Raw genomic sequence first — 23,560 nt, 5'->3', positions numbered from 1 at the left:
GATGGCAGATTTCAGATTCTTTTCCTCAGTTTTTAAAGTCATTTGTATGGGGAGGGGAGTCACTTCTTGTGGTATCAAGTGTCCTTTGCCTGCAACACAAAGTCTCTTTGTCGTAGTGACTCAAGCTCAATGATCTTTCAGGCTGCTGAGGAAACAGGTGCCTCGTTTTTTCTTTAAGCAGGGGAAAACACATTGCACCAATAAAAAAAGTATGCAGGAATCCTGCACAACAAAACATCTCTGTTAAGCCTATTAAAGTGATTACTGATCTTAACAAATGTCCATGTGTTGGTAAATGAGAAGCACAGCTGTGTTTTTAGAAATGCGAGTAGAACATTTTGAGCCAGCATTAGTTATATTGAGGTATAGGATAGCTCAAACTCCTTGCACAGTGAATCTGCCCAAGGCAAGGAAATCAAATTTTCTGAAAGCAAGACAAGACGTTGTCTGCACTATTTAGCATGGGGAACCAAAATTGAAGGGGTGGAACTCATGGGTACAAGGAGTGGGGCATTTAGTTTACTATATAGTTCTGCTACTTTGGAACTCTTCCTTCAACCTAGTCACGGTGCTTTTAGAAGCAGTTTAGCAATGTTCGTAGCTCCCTGGATACTCTCTACATCTTTTTAAGGAGATCCACCTTCTGTCTTGAGAATCACTGTGTTAGAATCAAAGTCTGAGATAGTTGGGGAGAATATTTCCAACACAGAGAAGAAAAGACATGGAAAGGTTTGATATAACTGAATGCTGGACCCTTGGTCTGATCCAATATGGCTCTTATGTTCTTAATTATGCTTAAAAATAATCTAGTGCTGTGAGTTAATTTCTCTAAAAGGGTGAGATGCCAAACTTCTCAGAACCAGTTTTGTAGAAACCAAGGATCCAGAGTCATCTAACGTCTGATTTCAGATAATCAGTTCTTTGTATGTAACCACCACTCTTAATATGTAGCTGAGAGCCAACTTAAGCTCGTTGTAAAGAATAACTAACAATCTTATAAGCATCCCTAATGATCTGAGTCAAAAAGGTAGCCACTCCAGCTCCATCACTCTTGAAGCTGAGTCCATCACTACATCCTCACCAGCAGGTAGGCAGGACCAATCCATGTATGTGGTGGAGGAGGAGTGGGGAAAAATAGCAGTTTCCCTAACCTTAGCCAAGGTAGATTTGAGAGGCTGTTTATTCCAAATTAGCAACCATTGGTGACTAGAGATAGAACATCTCAAATCTGTCTCCCAAGAAGTTTTCAAACCTCAAAGGAGCCATGTATCGCAGACACCAGTATGTTTATAAATAGATGAAATTAGCTCTTTGGTTTCAGGTATCAGAGTAGCACATAGGTACTTAAAATTAGTTAAAGTCTGTGTGGCTTGCTGAATGACATGTGGGTTGGTTGCGAAGTAGTGAATTTGAATTTGGTGTAATTGAAACCAGGAAGATCTAGTACCTTAAAGCTGTTCTGAGAACTGAGCAATGCTGACAGGTTGGCCTTTGACATGACATCTCTCTGTGGGTTGCACATTGTCCCCACTTTTCAGATTGTTTACCTTTATCCCAGTTTCAGAATAAGGGATGGTTTACAATTGGGAGAAGAGAGGAGGTGGCACAATTTAATCAAGGCATCCAGAATCTGTACATAAATTTTAAAAGTAGACAGAATGCAAAAGGCATGAGGCAAAACGGGATAGCTCTAACAGATGAGTCTGGTTTGGCTTACCAGCCAGTTTGTTTGTCTTTGACATCAGTTCTCCTCTCTTGTACAGAGGGTGTGGAGGAAATGCAGAGATTTTTCTCCTTTGCACTTGGTGGAGGCTGGTATGGCTATACTATGAAACATCAAGAGTGTTTGCCTTCCCCAGACTTCAGCATGGGACACAACTCCACCTCTCTCCCATGCTGCCTGTGCTTGCAGAAGGTTTGAAAGAGAGGTGGAGTTCTATCTCGCTTCTGCTGAGGTTTGGATAAGATAGAAATTGCAAGAAACAATGTAAATAGGAGACTGGTGAGTTGGCAAGTAGTGGATTTATGGAAACCTTATTTGAAGATTCCAGGGATGCCAGTGCAGAGGTGTCCAAATTCTGAAGCAACAGTTGAAAGCCATCCTATTCAGGTTTTAAGTTTGGAATAACCAGTTCCTCCTCCTCTGGCTGGCTTATATGAAACAGTTTTGTGACTTCATCATTTGCCCTTGTTAATAAATTTCATAAACAGCAATTGCCATTTCTTGAAATATGTAGGATATATCATAATTGGCAAGGACTGGGAGGAAAAACCCAACTTGGGGAGACATGTTTATAATGTCTGCTCTGACAAGCCGTGATAGGTTGTAAGAAGATCTTCAGTTCATTTGAAGCCTTGTAACCTGTTGGAAAGATTCCGGTTTTGTCATCTTGCCAGAGTGAATTGTGCAGAACTACAAAACCTAGAAAATGTGAAGTTTGTCCAGCCAGAGGTATCGTATGGGTGGATTGCCATTTTCTTTTACCTAGGAGTACTTTTTTACTTTTCTTAGGAGAGATCTTGAAAGCCACTGGGTAAAACGTCTTGGCTGAATGGACTTTTGTTAGACTTGAGAAACTGGGACAAACATTATAAGATCTTGTCATTTTTTGTCCCTAGCATTGCAGTAGGAGATGATAGAACAGCCTAAAGTAATTGAGAGGATAAATGGAGATCTATGCAAATTTGGGAATACATTATTGGTGCAACATGTTAAGGATGCAACCTCCACAACTGGTAGTGTCTCACAATAGGAAGTAAAATGTGTCTTTGACCCGGTGGAGGCACACCCCTGGATTAGAGGTATCCTAGGAAAGAGCTTGTGGCTATTTGATGCCCCTTTGAGAAATCCTGCTATTGAATAACCCTCTTATCTTCAAAGATTTGCAAATGATATATACCTGCTTCAGACAAATACATAGAAGAAAAAATCTTGGCAACAGCTTCCAATCAGTTTAATTATGTTACGCTAGAATAAATTGATGGCCTGGCCTTCTTCACTAGCAGGTGAAGGTGGGCATACCGAAACCACTATTTTCCTTTCTAGCACATTGAAATACTCACTGATTTTGGCAGTCCTAAGGAATTTACTGAAGTGTAAATGCCTGTGCAGTGTGTTCTTTGCCTGAACGAACAGTTCTGTACATATTACTAATTAAGCCAGAATTGGCACAGAAATTCATTGTTTGCATCACCATGGAATGCTCATATTTGAGCTTTCTTAGAGGAATTGTGAAGCCTCGTGTTGGAAGCTAGTCTCTTCCAGAAGGACCTGTGTGTTCACGGCAGATATCAGATAAACAATATGTTCATCACTTATGTTGTTCAGGAATTGATTACCTTCTGTATGATTTCAAATGTTCTAAAAGGACTACTGAAGAGCTTTATGTTCTTAGCTTGGGTCGATTTAAGTTAGTCAGTGTGGAGAAAGAAAATTTTGTTGCAGGAAAAAGAGAGTTCTCTTTTCCACAGGCTTGTAAATAGTCACTGCCTTTCAGGCAACTGTAGGTAAAGATTGCTGAACTAGAAGGCCCTTTTCTTTCAGGCTGCCAGATGTGCTGCAAACAGAGAAACAGGTGAGCTGGTAATGTTTGAGGTGATAACGTGTTGTAGACTCATTTGGAAGCTTAGTTTTTGAATATTTTCTATGAATACTGCCTTTCAGTTGTGGCAACCTTCCCTAGAGGGGCCTGCTGGGCCCCAACTTTGGACTTTTAAATGTCATATCAAATCCTGGTGCTGTACGAAGGCTTTGCGGAAGCGTTTGATGTGGTGGTCTTCTTCCCTGTGTGGCTTATTTTTGTTCTGCTGTTTGAATTTGAGTCCCTGCTGTATGTTTTATCTGTCATTGTTTTAATGTTCCACATAAGCTGCCTTGTTTTAAAATGTTTAAGTAAAATATTTTTAAGGTTTTTAAAATGACCATGGTCGTAATACAGCAGGCCACTGACAAACTGCTTAGGCTTTAAGCGAAAGAGGTTTTGGGAGACAGACTGAAATACCCAATATCTGGGTGGATAGACTCGAAAAGATGAATGAAATATTGCATATTTTGACTGAATTGCTTAGTACTTGACTGTGTAGAGTTTCCCATTGAGTGTCCTGTTACCTGGGTTAAAGGGTGAAGAAACCTTTATTAATGCCCTACATGAACTGCCAAAAAAAGCCTGCTTGTGGTAATTAAACAGTAATTTTCCTTCCACATCGTTCCATGAGCTAGACACCAATTCAGCCTACTGGCTTAAATCTCTTGTTTAAAAATGAAGTTTAATTAAGATATAGCCAGCATGTGCTGACACAGACATAAAATCAATGCTTAGTTTGCTTGAGGAAAGACTACTTTTGGGTCGTGGCTAAGTCTGTTTTTTTGTTTTGTTTTTTTTAAAAGCACATACATTAGGAATTCAGAAAGCAGAACCAAACAGCCATTTTTAAAATTCATGTCCTCCAAATGTTAATTTGATGCTTTGAGGCATAAATGACCTTTCTAGCCAGCTCAAACTTGTCAAACAAAGGAGCGATAGAAACAAGCTGCTGTTTGTTCTAAAACAACAGCCTGCTTCTCTGAGAGAATTTCAAGGCAACGCTGCCTCCCCCCACCCCACCCCCAGCAACATTAAATGAAACTTAGGCCTGTTGCTGCCTTTGGAGTTCGGAAGAAGAAATGTTGACCGTATATGCATCACTGGTTAGAAGGTGATGAAATTCAGACAAGCTAAGGAAATTGGGCCATAGGGTCCAACTTCAACAGTCCTGAAGACTTGACTAGTGCATCGATCTATGCCCGCCCAAGCTGGCATTATTTTGTGCAGCATCAATGGACTTTTTAAAAGGATAACAAGATGAGGATTTTCAAAACTCTGTTAAGGCAGGGTAGAATGGTTTGGATTCAGAGTTCCTGTTTACACCAGCACCTCATTTGCTTTATGGCTTTTTGTGTCCAGTTGGTAAGCTTTGCCACACAATGCCCCCTTCCCAAGTAAATCACAATGCAGTAATTGGCAGATGAGTGGAAATGGTAAATGCCTTTTTTTCCCTTTAAAGGAATCTGGAGCGTCAGTTTGACCAGGTAGGTGGTAAAGTAAAGTGTGTATTTGAAGTCTAGGTAGAAACTGAACAGCTTCTTTCCTTTATCATAGCAGAAGCTTCTCTTGAAAGGCTCTGTGTGATGTGCTGCCTCGAGGCAATATTGATTTCCCCCCTCCTCAATAAAACACTTAAAGGATAGCAACATCTTCAAGAACAAAACCAAGTACCAAAGCTCAGTAGCAAAATACTCATACACAACCAAAGAATTGATCAAGCAAGCAAAAGGGGCTTGTATAGATTTCTTTGCTGGGTGGGTGGGAGGTTGGGGGCAATGTTTGCCATTAATGGTTCATCCGTAAGATGTGTTCAGTCTGTTAACAGGAGCCATCTGATTCTGTTAAGAATAAAACATTAAATTAAAAATCTCAGATGCAGCAGGACTGACATAATTTGTGCTTTGCTTACTGTATTTTTGTGAATTGAAGCAGCCAAAGGGCAGTGTATGACATTACTTTGCTTCATGTATATGCTTAAAAAAGCTATAAAGGACTAGTTATTGCAGGGTTAAGCAACCTGGTGCCCTCCATATGTTTTGGGCTATAATTCCCATAATCCTTGACTATGTTGGCTGGGACTTATGTGAGTCGTAGTGTAAAATTCTACCAAGTTGCCTACCGTTAGCAAAATAGCACGTGCAATTTCCTGTAGCACCACTTAAACATTAGATCACCTAATAAAGCTGTTCCTAACCTTCTTTTTTAAAAATTAGCTTGGATTGCAGAGGGTTTCTTTTACATTTTTGAATATTAAAAAAAATCTATGCAAATAAAGCTAGATGTTGAGGAGAAGGCTGAGGTAGACCTCCTCTTCATATTATTTTACTATGTCCATAAATTTAGGGTGGGGCTGGGGAAGCGTTCAACAGGCAATCATCCACCTGCAATCTGAGCTGGTAGTTCACAAACAGTTTTATCATTTGATCTGGTTGCTTGTTAAATTCCTGGAAGGTGTTATGGGGTGCTAGAACAAGCACAGGTGCTTGGTTGCGTTAACATTAAAATATCAGTTTTAATGTTAACACAACCTACTAGCTTTCCTTGAGTTATTTGCATTGGGCTATTTGTGTATTAAAGGCTTGCACTTGTGGATACTTCATTAGTTGTATAATTTACCTTGCAATGCGAATGGAAGAAGTGCTGATGGGTGTGACCCTATAGAAAGGACTTTAGGTAGTACACAAAAGCATAGAGTGCTTCCAAATTACAGCATATTTGTTTGCTGTAACATCCTTTGTATGTCAACTAACATATGGAGGTCATTGGAGAATTTATAAACCTACTGCTGTGTAAGGTAATTTACAAGTTGGCTTTAAAAAAAATATGGAGAAACAATAAGGATTTTACAATATGAAGACGATTTTTTATCAACTTCTGTTATTACGTCCTCCTCATTTTATAAAATGCCTAAAGTTTTCCAATCACTGTACATATCTTTAAAGATAAGTCAGTCCCTGTCCTCAAGCTCACAATACAATAGACAGTACAAAAGTGGGGCGGGGGGAGGAATGGGCAGAGAAGAGGGAAGCAAGCACTGGAGCAGCAATTATTTCTCTGGCTGATGGATGGTACTAGGTTGGACTTCATCTTGCAGTGATGTTCTTAGGAGGCAGCAGGGAGTAGATGCCAAGGTTCTTCCAGTGGCCCTTGGTGTCCATGCTGATGGATGAAGCTGGAGGATGCTGCCCTTCCGTTCTCCTATGTCAAGGCAACTGCCTGTTGGACTTTAGTGTTCTCTCTGGAAGGGAGGGCTGATGCACACCCTAAAATAGTAGAGTTGGAAGGGGCCTGTAAAGCCATCGAGTCCAACCCCCTGCTCATTGCAGGAATCTACCTTAAAGCATACCTGACAGATGCCTCCAGTGCAGGAGAGCCCACATCCTCTCTAGACAATTGGTTCCATTGTCGTACTGCTCTAACAGTCACAAAGTTTTTTCTGATGTCCAGCCGGAAGCTGGCTTCCTGTAACTGGAGCCCATTATTCTATGTCCTGCTCTCTGGGAGGATCGAGAAGAGATCCTGGCCCTCTTCTGCGTGACAACCTTTCAAGTATTTGAAGAGTGCTGTCATGTCTCTCCTCTTCTCTTCTTCAGACTAAACATGCCCAGTTCTTTTAGTCTCTCCAAATAGGGCTTTGTTTCCAGACACCTGATCATCCTCGTTGCCCTCCTCTGAACATGCTCCAGCTTGTCTGCATCCTTCTTGAAGTGTGGTGCCCAGAACTGGGTGCAATACTCCAGATGAGGCCTAACCAGTGCCGAATAGCGGGGAGCCAGTACCTTGCGCAATTTGGAAGCTATACTTCTATTAATGCAGCTGAAAATAGCATTTGCTTTTTCTTGAAGCTATATTGCACTCTTCGCTCATATTCAGCTTGTGATCTACAACAATTCCAAGATCCTTCTCATTTGTAGTATGCTGAGCCAAGTATTCCCCATCATGTAACTGTGCATTTGGTTTCTTTTTCCTAGATGTAGAACTTGGCATTTATCCCTATTAAATTTCATTTTCTCCAGTGCTCATTCTCTGGCAGGTGGATGGGGGCACGTTGGTTTTCCCCTTGCCATGATCTTTCTGGAAATCAGGAGCTGCAGCCTCCCAGTGGCTCTTGGGTCCGGTGGCTGATGGATGACGAAATTGCTATATGCCTCTCAAACCTTTTTCTGTATTCAGTGGAGGATTGTAGTAGTTTCTTGATCATTGGTGAGGACTCCAAACACTACTCTTTTGAGTAGACTATTCCCAAGCACCCCTATACAGTCAATTCTATTCATTCACAAAAGGCATTTGTTTGATTTCTTCATGGACCTTGATCGGTATGCTAGTTATAGGAAAAGATAAACATTGGATGTCCTTTAACTATTTTGGCAGCAACTATGAACCCACTATTCAACCTTACTTACTATATTGAATCTTGCTAGAATTGCAGGAGAGCTTCTAATCTTGGAAATCACTGTGTTTATCCCTAGTCACAATTGGTCTCCAATGAAACTGTATGCATTTTCCCCTTACGTCTTACTGTGCATGTCTTACTAAGCTAGGTGTGTATTTCCTTTCATAATGTTATTTTGAATCAATGTGAGGATACACACTGGGAATCTTTGCCTAGAAATAGAATAGAGCATATGTGTTTAGTTTGAATTTAACCAGATAATGTTATATAAACCTTACTGTCCATTTTCATCTATTTACCCCTCCCATGTGGAAGACACCAATGTGGACGACACCAATGGCTATTTCTCCCACAGTAAAATTTCATCTGTAATAAAAATGGAAAGGTCTTCAGACCAGTTAAATAGTTTTATTTATCTTAAACAATGTTAGCAATACCAAATGAAGCCATTTATAAATTTTGGCTATAGCAGCTCCAGAAATGTATGCACAGTTACTGTTTTTGTAAAAAGCACTGTAACCAGATAGTAATGTTTGACATTACATGATCTGGGCATAGAATTGTCCAAATGGAATACATTGTGCTTTGTGGCTTTAAACACCTTAAATTTTAAGCACAGCACATGCGTCTAAATTATCACTGCAGTTGCAAATACGCCATTGTGCAAAATGCAAATAATGCTTATTAAGGTTGCAGTTGATTCTTTCTGATAGATGAACCCAATTGCTGTCAGATTGTATTTACTTACACACAAACAGATGTGATTTTGGTCAAAATCAAGATAATTACTCCAGGCCTAGTTGTGTGTGTGTGTGTGTGTGTGTGTAGATATAGATTAAGCAACTGTTAAAAGGTTGTATTTTAAATCATTCTGGCTCAGTAAATAGACTTGCATATTGCCCTTTTGAAGGAGGCAGGCAGCCTTAGTGCTTGATTAACATGAAGCACTGGTACAATTTGTGAACTAGTTATTCCAGTATGTTAGCTGCAAATCATAGCTGCCATTTAGTAGCACCAGAACATTCCCTATCTATAATGTCTTCACCAGTTCTTTATTAATTCCATAAGCTCATTTTGTGAAATGCAAAGCATGGTGTGGCATATAATAGCTGCGGCCAACAAGACATTATAAGCAAACATACCAACACATGTTACATACGTACTGTGGTCCCATCCACCCACCCGCCCACAAAAGCAGCATGGGGTGGTGGTGTGATGAAGCAGAGAAGAGGGGGTTATGTATGCATGTGGGCTCTAAACATGTGTTTTGCAACAGATTAAGCACACCTTTCCCTTCCTATTCTCCACATCATTCCCCCCCCCCCCGGTTGCCTTCCAAAGCTGCTTTGAGTACATGAGGGAAGGGCCTTTGAATTTGTTATTCGCACAGTTACTTTTATCAGTTAAAAACATAAGAACCATGCTGAATCAGACCAAGGGTCCATCTATACCAGCATCCTGTTCACACGGTGACCAGCCAGTTGTTGACCAGGGACTCCCAAGCAGCACACAATGCAACAGCACCCTCTCACCAATGTTCCCCAGAAATTGGTGTATACAGGCTTACTGCCTTTGATACTGGAAGTACCACATAGCCATCATGACTAGTAGCCATTATCCTCCATGAATTTGTCTAACCCCCCTTTAACAGTTGCTTAATCTATATATCCTGTTTATATTCTTCAGATGAAACCTTGCCTCAGCCTAGACTACAGTAGCCAGCATTAGGCAAACCACTAATATATCTTTATCAGTCTGTGGGTAATGTTGGCCTACGTCACAGGACCATTGTAAGAATTAATGAAAGAATGTAAATAAAATTTGACCTGCTACATCAGTGCTATGTACTACTGTCATTAATATGCTGTTGTTGTTGTTATCATTGTTGTTGTTGTTGTTGTTGTTATTTATTTATTTATTTATTACATTTATATACCGCCTCATAGCCGAAGCTCTCTGGGTTATACAGTCAATAAGTAGTTGAGAGTTTCTAATGGAACTCAGTGAATGTGGGCCAGTGCTGGTGTGTACATGTGTGTGCACATCTGTGTGCTTGGATTGCAGATTGGGCACTTCTCAAAATACTGGCAGCTTTAAGTGATATTAAAGGCAGTTACATTTCCTTTGAAGAAACATGAAGATTGTTCATAACCCCTTGTCTAAACCAGTGGATCATCTCTCACTCCCTCCCTCCTCTTTGTGACAGTCCTTAGAATATCATATGCTGTATTCCTATCACAAGAAACGGTTTCCAGACATTAGTGATACTCAGTGAGGTTGGATTGGAGGGACACTGATATCCGTGTACACCGTTTCACAGAACATTTAAGTTAGATGCTCAAATGATCTTACCTGAGGGTTTCGTCTTTTACTGGAGTAGGCAATACTTCTTGACATGTAGAAGGGAACCTGAGAGGGCAATCCCCAAACAATAAACTTATTTGGCAAAAAATAAGGCAGTAAATTGTTGTCCCAGCAATCTCTACAAGTAATTTTCTATTGTATGCAAGTTCCATCTTTAAAGTAAGTGTGTGTGTGTTCTTTTGCATTTAGATTTCCTTTGAAATCAAAGTAGTGAAATGTTTTTAAACAGGCATTTTCTCACTACTATTGCTATGTTAATATCGAGTATGTGGCTTTTATTAGTTTATCCTGCCTGTAACTACAATAGTGGATTCTGACTTCTACTCTGAGACACTGCTATTGTTCCTTAATGGTATTGTGCAGCTAAATTTGCTGCAGTAGCACACTGCGTAAACACCAATAATTGTCTTAGTTTGGAGCCCTGAGATGCTGGATACTTCATGGCAATGAAGCAACCCTGCAGGGCAATGCAGGACAAGGTTCCTACATCACTTTGAGATGTTTTATGGAGTTTGCTTCCAGATTAGATCTTTGCAATAGGCACCAGTCCATTGCTTGTGCTAAACACCTTTTTAAAATTGCCCCAATGTCCTTAGATTATAGGAATTAAGATGGGCCCTCTAGAAATATAACTTGGTAAGCTTTGAAATAGCTTTGTGCATAATACTAATAGTTTTAAGAAGATGGGAACGCTGGAGTGTTACTGGCGGTGTCTTTCTTTCTCCCCCCCCCCCACCTTTTTTGTTGTTGTTGTTGATGCATTCATCTTTCTGGCACAAGAACAATTTAGCAGAGTTACCAATACTTTCTGTGAGTCAATCCTTCCTATTTAGTTTCCTACCAACATAATGCAACACTATGCATATGGGAATAAAAGCAAGAATGCAAAGGATGAGTTTCCAGTTTTTAGCTGTAGGGTGCCTATAACTGTAAAATGATTGTTTTTTTCCATTCATTTGGTGGTAATAGAAATTTCTTCTGCCTTGTATCTGGGTGATTGGTTTGTATATAACCTTATGCTTTTGTATTAGGTTTTTTGGTCTCTGAATAATATTTCTATGTTCAGTTTGTCAGGTATTTGTAATGTAAATTGGCTGACTTTTGTTTATACTATGGATGGAATTTTGTTACTATTCAAGATACTAATAATTAAATGTACAAGCACATGTTAACTCAGTTGGTTAGCTCATCTAAAGTATGTTGACTGCCATCCTAAAGTGCACGTTACTCATGGGAGGGGGGGGGGGCTATATTACAAAACATACCAGGAAATGGAGGCCTCAGAGGGAATAATTTTGAGCAATGCAACTTAGGAGTTCATAATATCTGAACAAACAGGCAATGAACAGCATATAATCTGCGGCAGCTTTAAATATACATATTAGTAAAGTAGCAGATGCTTTCGTTCTGAAATTGACATGTAAAGTAGCAGTCTTCCTCAGCAGGGTGCAGCTTTATCTGTGACTCCTTCACATGTAATGAATAGCTAATTTATGCTGTATAGTCCACAAGAGACTGAAGGAAGATGAGGAGTGGGGGGTGCGTTCTGGTAACCACAGCCAGCAGGATGTGCTGAGATGTGCTTTTAATGGAAGCGCATTTGAGAGCTCCTTTTTGTGTATGTGTGTGTGTGGGGGGGAATTGATTTATAAAGAGGATTGCTCATCTGTTACTATGTATTAAATTCAAATTATTACTATGAACCCAGGCGTTTGTTAATGTTGCAATAAGAGAAACTGGCAGGCAGTGGTGGTTACGAATAGTCTGTTTTGCAAGGAGAGAAGCTGCAGTGGAATTTGTACTGGAAAATGGACCGGCATGTGTTTTCCCATTCAGTGGCTATTACAGGCTACAGTCCTGTCACTGTCAAATGAATACCCATCTGTTGAGGAGGCCTCTAATTTTTTAAAGGCGCATATGAGCGGAGATGTGTTTGTTTGTTTTAAATGTTGAATTTTCTTTCTTGCTTTATGTATATTAATAGGTTGGGGAAACAGGCTGGCTTAATATCTGATCCATCTATCATGGTTAAATTGGAAATGGCACAAAATTTGTAGTTACGAACAAGGATTTCAACAAATGTTTTTTCCATTTCCTAGAGAGTAAGGTAGCTTTGTATGGCATCTGTTGTAAGTTTGCAACCAAATGGTGAGTCTAGAAGAAGGAAACAAAGGAAATGTTTGAGTCTCTTAATGTCTTCCACAGCTCTTATCAGTAAAGACAGGCTTCTCCTACTACATAAACAGGAAAAGTGAGATAAGGGATTGTAGTAGGAGGAACCTAAATATACAACTCCATTTAGAGTATAGTAGGATCCCCAGCCTTTTGGTTCCATCCTTTTAGCACCAGAGAGAGAGAGTGCATGCACACACATAAGATAGAGAACGGTTGCACGCACACTTACACACACGGGTTAGAGAGAGAAAAACAAGTATACCCTTGCTTTCCATGAAAGCAGTGGAGAAATTTGTTTGTTCACTTGCATAGAGGGAAAAAGCTGCAATGCTTAAAAAAAAAAAATGGCTGCAGGAGCAACCTATCCTCTGCCAAGGACCCTTGGGGCAAAGGATCCTTGGTGGTGGGGTGTGCTTCCCTCCCAGCCAGTGCAGGGTGTTTTGTTTTTTACCTCTCCCTCATGCAAGTGAAACAGTTCCATTCTCTTACATGGGGCAGGGGGCAATGGTGGTGGAGCATTAGGAGGCAGACGCTGCATTGGGCCAGACATTGGGAATATCAAGACAACGGCCTAGTTTGGATGGCTTTAAGGGAGGGTTGGATAAATTCCTGAAGTCTGTCCATAGCTACTAGTCCTGATAGCCATGTGCTACCTTCAGTAGCAGAGGTAGTAAGCCTATGTACACCAGTTGCTGGGGAACATGGATCGGAGGGTGCTCTTGCACACGTGTCCTGCATATGGGTTCCTGGTCAACAGCTGGTTGGCCACTGCGTGAGTGGAGTGCTGGACTAGGTGGACCCATGGTTTGATCCAGCATGGCTCTTCTTACGTTCTAATTCTCACTGAGGTGGCAAAGCAATGTCTGAGCTTTGTGGCTTAAGACTGTAGGTGGGGGATCAGATGACTATATGCTCCTCATTACAAAAGTTCCCGACACATAGAAAACTAGCAAGTCAGAGCAAGTCCTTCAGTCGTCAAGTGTTGCCCTTGCTTCTGTTTATCCCTGGATTAGGAAAAATTTAAAATATTGTAGGGAAGAGGAAGAGTGATATTATTTGGGAAATAAATTAATTACTCATGTAGAGACATAAATCTTCAAAATTTTCAGCATAGCTAATCTAAAAACGCTGAAAAGGAAACAATCTTTGGTTCCCTGAATTTATAAGAAGCAAATGGAATAATGTTTAAAAGTGAATCAAAGGGGAACATGTTTAATTGAATGCCTTTTAGGGTTGTCCAGCAAACAAGTGGGGATGGGGATGGGGATGAACATTTCTCCTTAACTGTACTTTATCTTTCTGTCTGTAACCCAATAATTTTGGACAGGAGTGTGTGTGTGTGTGTGTGTGTAAATGGTTCGGGTGAAATTGTTCACCTTTAATGTCCCACTGGAACAGAGCAAAGCTTCAGCAAGACATGAAAGAAACAAAGAATTGTTTGGATAACAAATGGGAATGCAGGGAGAAATCAAATCAGATGTTTAAAATTTTTGGCTACATTTTTTAACCTTTGAAAGTGAAATTTGAATTTCAAACATGTTCAAGCCTCTACGTGCACTATCTGTAAAACACATTGCATTAAAGCCAATTTTTCTTCATAAAAGAATACATTAGTGTAAAAACCTGAGATCAAGGTCATGCATATTGTTGTGCACAATATTAAGATTTAGACAGTCAGCCTAAAAGCGTGGAGCTTTCCTTTCCTTCTCAATGCCGCCCAATTGCTATCGCTCCTGCTTCTAGAAATTTCTGAGTGCTTCTTAGGATACGATCCTATGCCCTTTGAAGGAGCACTCCATTGTTGGAGTGCTCCAAATATCCAACGATCTGTGGGCAAAACAGAAGGAGCAACGGGGGAGATTTGCTCTTCTCTGCCCTTTTTCTTGTTTTTTCCTCTAGATGGGCTTTTGAAAGTCCACAGGATCCTGTGGATCCTGGCCTCCCCTCCCTTCTTTGCCCAGTGGAATGCCACCTTTTTACTTACCCAAAGTCACTTTTATATCCTCAGGAAGTAGCTGCTGCAGTTCTTCCTGTGTGGGGGAGTGAGTGGGATCACAACCCAGAGACCCCTCCTGAAGTCGCAGGGGTGTCTACAGTCTTTGGGAGGGGGGAAATCCAAAAACAAACAAACAAAAAAGCACTCTCATGGACTGTAGGATTGCTCTGCCTGTCTTCAATTAAGTGCTCTTGTGGTACAGTTTTAAACTGGAAGCTGTTGGTGAAATTGCAGAATTTCTTTACTCGGGTGAAGGGACCTAACCAGTAAACCTTGACCTTTGCCTCTTGAAAACAAACGTACACACTTTTGCAAGAAATTGGTGTGTGTAGTGCTGTGACAAGTTTATTGGAAAACCTGCTTGGGTTTATAGTGTTGAATGTCCTTTTATTTTGTAGTAAAGGGGTGCCCGGTAGTCTTAACTGTGTATTTGGGTAGAAGAAAAAGGTATTGAAATCTATGGGCCCAGACAGGAGTGTCTTTTTTCTTTTCTTTTTTTTGATTTTATTCTTCAAATATAGTTTCAGATTTGAAGAGACAGGAGCCAAATTCTGGGTACATATACTGGTTTTATTAAGATTTTTTTCCAGCCAGTGGCTAAGCTTGTGGTATGTACTAATAGCATAATAACAACTAGTATGTGAAATCTTATCAGGTGGAAGTTGAGAGTAACAGATGGGTGCAGGGTACTATCAAAACATTATGGGTGTTCTGGCAAAAATCACACACCATACATTGCTTGGCTTTCTATTCTGATCTCAGTTAGGGTTAAGGATGCATCTGGTACTAATGGGAGCAGAAAATCCTGTCTCAGACAAATCTCATTTTAACCTCAGACGTTTTCCCTTGTTTCCTTTCTGACTGGCTGTCTAGCTCTTATCGTCTGTGCTCCTGGTTTGTGGTGTGTCAGTGCTTGGGTCCCTTCAGAGCTATGTTCAGGATTGCCTGACCACAGTGCTAGGCACGCCACTGACTGTGTGTCTGTATTTCTAGACACTCAGTTGGAATTTTGAGGTCAGAGTCAGTGTAGTGTGACCATCCCTGCTCCTCATCCTGGAACCGTTCACAGCTGTGGCTTTTTGTGGCATTTTATTGCTGCCTTGCCTGGAAACTTGTGTCCTTATTACCTGAGATTACAGTAAATAATAAATTCTGCTGAAGGAAGGGTAATGGCCGGAAGTAAAAATCCATATGAAATTCCCTCCATAATGTCTAGCAAGTTGACTGTTGTTTCTGTATTTGTTTTTATGCCCTGATGTCTGCATTTCTTCCTGCTTGCGGTCATTCCAGTATTGGAGTAGTTGGTAGTCGTTACAAACCATACTGCAGAGAGCTCTTTGGTGTTCTATGCGCATGTATGATCCCCTTATTTATGTTTTGATTCATTGAAATACAGAACAATGCAGTATCCTCATGGTTGGAGGAATGGCAGCATCTGTTTGCTGTTGGAGCACATCACAATCCCAAATGGTCTCTTAATCCACAAGCTTGGATCCTGGGATCCCATGAATGGAAGTCTGCTCACGGGGTGCTCCTGCTGGTGGAAGAGGAAAGCTATCTTCACTGATTCCCTCTGCCTCCTCTCAAAACTTGCTCCAGAGGATTAGAGGGCTCTCTGGAAAAACATGGGAGTTACAGGGGGAATTGGATAAAACTGCCTCCTCTCCCCATTACCTCAGTCAGTGGGAGCCTCCGTTGGATCAAAGACTCTTCCAAACTGGGAGGAGCTTCCTCTTTGTGGAAGGAAAAGTCAAGATGTAAGCTACTGAATTCATATTAAAACTGTATTAAAGGCTAAAACGAGTAGATTTCAGTAAAAAAAAGGGGGGGGGAAGCTGATTTCCCAATTATTATGCATTGCCTATTAAGGCTTATGTTTCTCCAATAATAATAATAACAGCAACAATAACAATAATAATAAATCATTTCTAACCCATCTCTCCATCCTAATCGAGGCGGGGAGCAAGTATAAAATACATAAAATATTAATCAAAACACAATATACATTGTTCAAACTTCCTAAAAACATACTAAAAGCACCCTAAAATTCCACTGGATAGGCCTTCTCTATGAAGGCGGTCTTGGTTTATTGAATTATTATAGTAAATAGGTAATTACTTGTTGAATTTATTCGGGAAATAAATCAGGCTTTTAGCAGGTAAAGAATGGGTTTCACTCCAAAATGAGTTCATGCATCATGGATCAGCATGAAGTGCTTTATTCCTCTTCAGTGTTTCCTTTCCATGTTTACCTTGCCTTTCACACTGTTAACAATGTTTGCTAATAAGACGCACCCAAAATTTCTTCCTTGCATCAATCTTGTGTTGTGCAGTGCTTTGGATGTGCAAATTTGATACTACTTTTATCTAATCTTTGGTTCAACAGTCTTGTTGGTTCTGTGACTGGTTTTATCTGAAACACCCTTTAATACATAACTACGACCATAGACAAACCTGCAATCTACTTTAAAAGTGTACTGAATGTTCAGCAAAAGCATTGTTTACTGGCTTTTCTGGATTGCACCATTTCATATTGCAAATTGAGCGCAGATTCTCAAACTTTTGGGGCAGTCATTCCTCTCCCTCCCTCCCTCCTGTATTTTATACATCTCGATAAAGGGGTTTTTTTAGAATTAAAATAGATTCTCTTGAATTTGCATGATCTTTAGATAGGGCCATCCCAAAACCTCTATCAGATTGAAGCTTACATTCGTGTCTATAGACTGCACACTAAATTCACATATTCAGTGCTTGCCAAAGTTGCCATGACACACAAACATGGATTCTCACAAATCTTCATGGCTCTACAAGGGATTCCAAAACAACCATCAAATCATAGGACACCTTGGGATTCACAGGTGGCTTTTGTGATCAGTTGGTGGTTCTGTTAGTATTCCGTGTAAAAATGCTGGAGATCCATGCATCTTACTGGGGAAGGCAGAGATAGAGGATGATATATTTGAGTGTTTTTCCCACAAAAGAAACACACATAGAAAGGCGGGTAGCACGTCAGAGAAGGCTAGGCTAAAAATCCTCCCACCACACGCTAATTTTCTGCATGCAGAGAATTCCCCTTCTACATGGAAGAACATTCATACGTGTGACATGCCCCGCTGCCACATATGTTCTGAAATGGTAACAGTCCTACAAGAGTGCTGATAGTGTAGTGTGTGTCTTTTTATATCAAAAGACAGTGGCAGCATTGGGACAGGCAGAAGATCCATGAAAAGTGAATACAGTCCTATGAAGAGTAAAACTTGTATGTGGTAAAAGAATGCTCTGTAACAATCTGCCCATTTGGACTGCATATGCATTCCTTAAGGGAACAGTGTCTAAATACAACATGGCCACATGACTTTTTAAAGATTGTGTTTTGTATTTCAAGGTCTGCTCACATTGTATAGGTCAGTGCTCCCCAACACAGTGTCTGCAGAGACCTGGTGTCCGCAAAGCTCTCCACTCCCTGCTTCCTTCAAATATTTGTTTTTATTTTTTTTAAAATTGGAAAATGTTAGAGAACCAGGTTCTCCTTTGTGTTCCTGAACCTGCCACTGTTCAGTTGATTGGCAGGCAGGAAGTGAAGGAAAGAGTTTCTTTATGGTCCCACTCAGTTTTGTACTACCCACACAGTCCTTTCCCCTTTGCACTCACTCCCCCCACTCCCCTCTTCCTAGTCTCCAGCCTTGCACTCCCCCCCCCCAACCCTTTATCTCATTAGGGTGGAGTTGAATTGGGAAAATGTTTTCTTTCCTTTTGGAACTGGGGGCATTTTCCTTTCCTTTGTGGGTGGAGAAAGATGCATGCATATGGATAGGAGTGCAGCAACTCTATGTAGGTCTACTCAGAAGTAATTTGTACTGAGTTCCATGGAAGCACGCATAGGATTGCTATCTTAAATGTATATATTGTTGTGCTTCTGTGGGATCAAATATGTAGATTAGCTTTGGAGTTCAGACTCTTCCTCTCCTTGTACTCAGTTGCTTGATGAATTACTTGTCTTTTGACTGGCCAGGGCCCCGTGGCAATCATTATATGACTAACCACATCCTCAATGGGAGCCATTTCATGGTGATGAAGACATAAGGTCCACCTTACTTGTATAACCCCTGCAGAAGCAGTGAATATTGTTTGAACTTTGCTCATGTGAACACAGCCTTGAATACTCCCTTTTTATTTATTTAAAGCCATGAAGTTTTGACAGATTCCATTGATGGAAGCTTCTAACTAGTGTTTGTAGGCTGTGTTGCTGGAAAATGTACTGCTGTGAAAGTTGTAAAGTAATGGAGATTTAGTGTACTGGTGTGTTCAGTCTATTTCCTGTTTTTTTCTGTAGCCGTCATCTACCACAATTACCACTTTGTATGTGTGAAACTATTTATACTCACAATGTTCTTTTGGGTGATTTTTAGTGGCTCCTGCTGAAGACCACAGTTGCCATCTAAAATGATCTCTGTTTAAAACTGCATTCTACTTTACTGACTAAAATGGCAATCATAAACACTTCACTAAATTGTTCTTTTTTAAACTTCTTAATGTACAGGTTTCCACCTGAGTGGCACAGTGACCGAGCCTGCGGTGCAATCGGAGCCAGAAACTGTTTGCAATGTAGCTATCAGCTTTGATCGTTGCAAGATTACCTCAGTGACCTGTAGCTGTGGAAACAAAGACATATTTTACTGTGCCCACGTCGTGGCACTTTCTTTATACCGGATCCGCAAGCCAGATCAGGTCAAACTGCATCTTCCCATTTCAGAGACTCTCTTTCAAATGAACAGAGACCAACTACAAAAGTTTGTACAGTATTTGATCACAGTGCACCATACAGAAGTTTTGCCAACTGCTCAGAAGCTAGCAGATGAAATCCTTTCTCAAAATTCGGAGATCAATCAAGTTCATGGTGAGTTACTTTGCTCAAGAATGTACTTACTGGTTCAGGTTTACTGATGTGTCTGTGGAGGTGTGCTGGACTGTCTTACTTGTTTTTGCTGCAAATGAATCTAAAGCTGCTGCAGATGCCTTTCACTTGTGTCCATTAACTAGCCCATGCAGATTGAAAGCAGATAGTGAGGAAGACCGCTCATTGTTTTAGGAAGGACCATAATAAGCTCAGGCAATAGTGGGAGAAAATATACATGTTGGATTATGTGAGATGTAGGAAAGCTGGAGTTGTCAGAGGAAAAACAAAGGATGCATTCAGTTACTATTCAGATGCTTAGAACGGGGAGGCAGTACTCTGAATCGTCCAGTGATGTGGCTAATACTACCATTGACATGTTTCCATGGAAAACAATGCTTGGCTCAGCCACATTGTCAGAGGTCCTAAATGATGACGACCTAACATGGTTAGAGGCATCCAGTAATACGTTTTTAAACAGCTCTTGTGTAAAACAAAACAAAAACAACTGACAAGAAAGGATGATATCTACAGGTGTGTTTACAGCATAAATCAGTAAACAGGCAAAACTTTAAAAACAACAACTAAAACTTGCACAATTAAATCAGTAAAATGTATTTATGTTTGGGTAAATAAAATGTCCCTGGTGCCTATATGGTAGCAGTGTGGGTGCCAGGCAAACCTCTTTTGGAAGGGTATTCCAAAACCAGTGCCACTGCCAAGAAAGCCCTCTTCCTTCAGAGTAGGTGCTTTTAAAAAAAGTATTTAGGGGTTTAAGGTAAGTATTTAGTGCTTTGAATTAGACTTGGAAACAAACAGGTAGCCAATGAAGTATTTTTTTTAAAAAAAATGTTGGTGTGATATGAGTGAGTCAGGCTCACGAATCAAAATTCTGGCAACCATATTCTGTAGTAATTGAAACTTCCAAACAGTCTTCAAGAGCAGCTCCATGCATAATTTATTGCAGTAATCCAGCCAGGAGGTTACCAGAGCATGGTGCTTCATTACTAGACTCTCTCTCCAGAAGTGGGTGAGCCAGCCATAGTTGATAAGACACTCCATGCTATAGAAGCCACTTGGGCTTCTAGTAACAGTGCTAGGGACCTATTCTCAAGAGGACTCAGATGACAGCCTGCATGAGTTATGGAACTGTGAAAGAAGCAAAAGTGTTGTTAAAGCTCTCCTTGCCTACTCACTTAGCAAATAACCATGATGTATAGAATAAATTAGTGGGGAAAAAGAAAAGAAAATGCAGGCCTGGTTGAGCTTTACCCAAAAACAGTTAGGGCAGGGATGGGGAACCTTCAGTTTGCAGAGGTTCCCCATCCAGACCTTGGAGACCCCAAGGATTTCAAGCCTCACCCGTTGGAGGAATTCCTCGTTATCTCTCCATGATGAGGGCTGGGTGAAGCCGGCAAGTCAGCCAGTGTTTGAAGGAGCTTGGAGAAAAAACAAATGAGGTTTGAGGGGTGGGGCTTTGAGGTAGAACCCCACCCCCCGACATCATCCAGTCCCCAGACAATCCAGGGGGGAATTTGGACCTAGGATCCTAGGGTGTTCGACATCCTTGTGTTGGAAGAAGATGGCTGTAAAATCTTATTTGGATAGCAGTAGTTGGTTCAGAATTCAAAGTGTATGTTTGATTAATCAGCTTTCAGGTCTTTCTTAGGTTACCTGAAGTGACTTGAAATGAGGACTCACTAGGCTGCCCTTTGAAGACTGCTAAAGCATTGTCTGAAAGCTCAGCATGTAGCACTATTTGCAGGGATACCAAAGTTCTCATCATGAAGAAGAGTTATTTGCTCCAGACACAACTGGAGCATTGGCACCAGGCAAACCAGGCCTTCCATAACCAGGGTGCCTTCTCCCTGGTAGATGATCTTCATGCATCTGTTGGTCTGTGGTTGAAGGGCACTTGAATGGCAAAGACCTTTAGGCTTGCAGCATTGATGTGGGAGTTGTTTTGATGTGTCAGAGCATTTTGGAAGATAAACTGCAGTGCTATGCAGGAGTGGCTTAGATGGTAGAGAATTGGTATGTGTGTGTGAGTGTGTGTGAGAGAGAGAGGTGGCAAAGCTGACCTTCCAACCCATTTGAATTTGACACATCTGTCTTAAAGAAGGGGGTTGGACTCGGTGATCCACTGTGTATCTCCCAGTTTTAATTATTCTGTAAATACAAACATGTCCTGCAAGGCGACGTTGTCTTAGTCAACATGGTGATGTTGCATGGTGCACTGGTATACGTTGACAGCTTACTGCGTGGAGCAGTTGCCTTACTGAGGCAGTTTCAAGTGGTCTCCATGTCACCTATTGGAGATTTAAAAGAGAGGTGACAAAGACTCCATTGAAGAAGTCCTCGTCACCTTCTAAATCTCTTAGGTCCATTCTAGAGTTGCGGGGCTAGAGGTGTTGAAGCTTTTGCATCTCCATGTACTTTTCACATAGTTTTTATAAGAGAACTTGCGAAAGCCAGTCAGTGTTGAAGTGAAAAATCGTTTCTGCTTTTGGTTTGGTAAACTGTAGTGTCATATCCCAGTGAACTTCTGGGGGCTACATAATGTTTGAGATGTGGCAGTAGCTTATATAAGTGGACCTTCTAAGGCTGTAGAGAACTAATTCAGCTGCAGCTGTTTAAATTATTTGAATGTCATGCATGTAGCTGATAAGGCAGCTAGGCTTTCAGGCTGACCAGGGCTATTTCACTTCTGTGCTTGAACTCCTTTGCAGAAAAAAGATTAAAATAACAGAGCCTTACCAGTGAGCCTGGATTTAAAGCACGGCTTGACCATGTTCAAAATGGGTAAACCAAGGCAAATGATTTTCTCATATTGTAGCATTTGTAAAGTGAATATGGCACTGGCCAAATTGGATCGAGGATGGCTAAGATGTCACATATGCTTTTCATTAGTAGTTCTGTTGAGATGTTCTCAGCAGTCTTAATTGACCTATGTCACTTAAAACAATGTTTGTGTAAGATGGATTTTAAACAATGTTTCAAACATGCACCTGGAATTCAGGCAGAGAGAAGGTGTCTTGCCCAACATACCTCACAGCTAAGTAGAAATAGTTGAAATATCTTTGAAACAGTCTTCCAGAACAAAAAAACAAACAAAGACTAGCTGTCAACAGGACAAAATAATAAGCACAGATTAATTTCTTAATTTTTTGTTTGTTTGATTAATCTGATAGAGGTGTTAGAGTGTGTACTGATTTGACTGGAAAGAACACCCCCGATGTCATGGGAAAGCACCTGGAGCTAATGTAATGGCACTGAAGACTGAATTGCATAAGAAATCCCACAGTTCAAATCTCACCCTTCGCCATGAATTCACTGTGTGGTTTTAGGCAACTCACCATGGAAAGCTCAAAGCCCCACAGCACATTCCCCAGCCTTTTAACATAATGTACACATGAAACTGTAAAGATATAACTAGGGCCAGAGCTAGAAATCCATCAGGGGCGTGAGGGAAAACCAATGTTTTCCATTGCATGTCACATGTCTGACTGCCTCCAGGGCAGAAATCAAGGGTGTGTTCTCAGTGCTGTGAGCTGCTAGCCGTTAGAGAACATTTGTTTGTTCCCTTGAGTCTGAGATGGCTAGCTTGGAGAAGCCGAGAGGTATGTAGATGAAACCTTTAGGAATGCTGACAGCTTCTCAGCTGTCATGGGAGCTTCCTGGAAGCATCTGGGCTGGCCACAATTGGGAACAGACGGCTGGGCTAGCTGGATCATTGGTGTAGTTCAGCAGAGCTGTTATGTCACAATCTCATAGCTTCAGCCCCCCTCCCCCATTTACAATATGGTTCAAAGATCATCTTGCTGCTTCCAAGAACAAAATCTAGAGCACCTTGGCTGAAATACTGATACTACTTCCTTTTCTGGGGTTTTCCATAGTTGTTCTGCTGAAATTGATTGCTTACAAACATCTTAAAGGACCTAATATTTTCTAGAAAATTAAGTTTCCAGTACAAAGATCTTTTAAAACCCTATGGCATGTGTATACATAAGCAATTTTAATCACATTGGTTTCAAACACATGTGGATAAACAGCAAAGTGGTGCATAAAAGCTATCCTAATATTTGCTGAATGATCACAAAATGCCTAGGACGAGAGATGGCAATAATCATGCTAGTGTAGTACTGAAGACATTAA

At 40.8% G+C, this 23,560-nt stretch overlaps 1 protein-coding gene across 1 annotated transcript in view; it reads left to right on the top strand.

The window, feature by feature from the left end:
• Window positions 1–23,560, top strand: part of ZSWIM6 (zinc finger SWIM-type containing 6) — a 107,817-nt gene that overhangs the window by 28,515 nt on the left and 55,742 nt on the right. Inside the window, exon 2 of the mRNA XM_063128032.1 lies at window positions 19,052–19,408. Within this exon, the coding sequence (XP_062984102.1) occupies window positions 19,052–19,408 (357 nt within the window). The remainder of the gene's footprint in view (window positions 1–19,051; window positions 19,409–23,560) is intronic.

This window comes from Elgaria multicarinata, chromosome 6 (assembly GCF_023053635.1).
Source record: "Elgaria multicarinata webbii isolate HBS135686 ecotype San Diego chromosome 6, rElgMul1.1.pri, whole genome shotgun sequence".
NCBI classification, from domain to species: Eukaryota; Metazoa; Chordata; class Lepidosauria; order Squamata; family Anguidae; genus Elgaria; species Elgaria multicarinata.
Note: the sequence above shows the minus strand (reverse complement) of the source record. Positions and strands in the feature narration are given on the sequence as shown.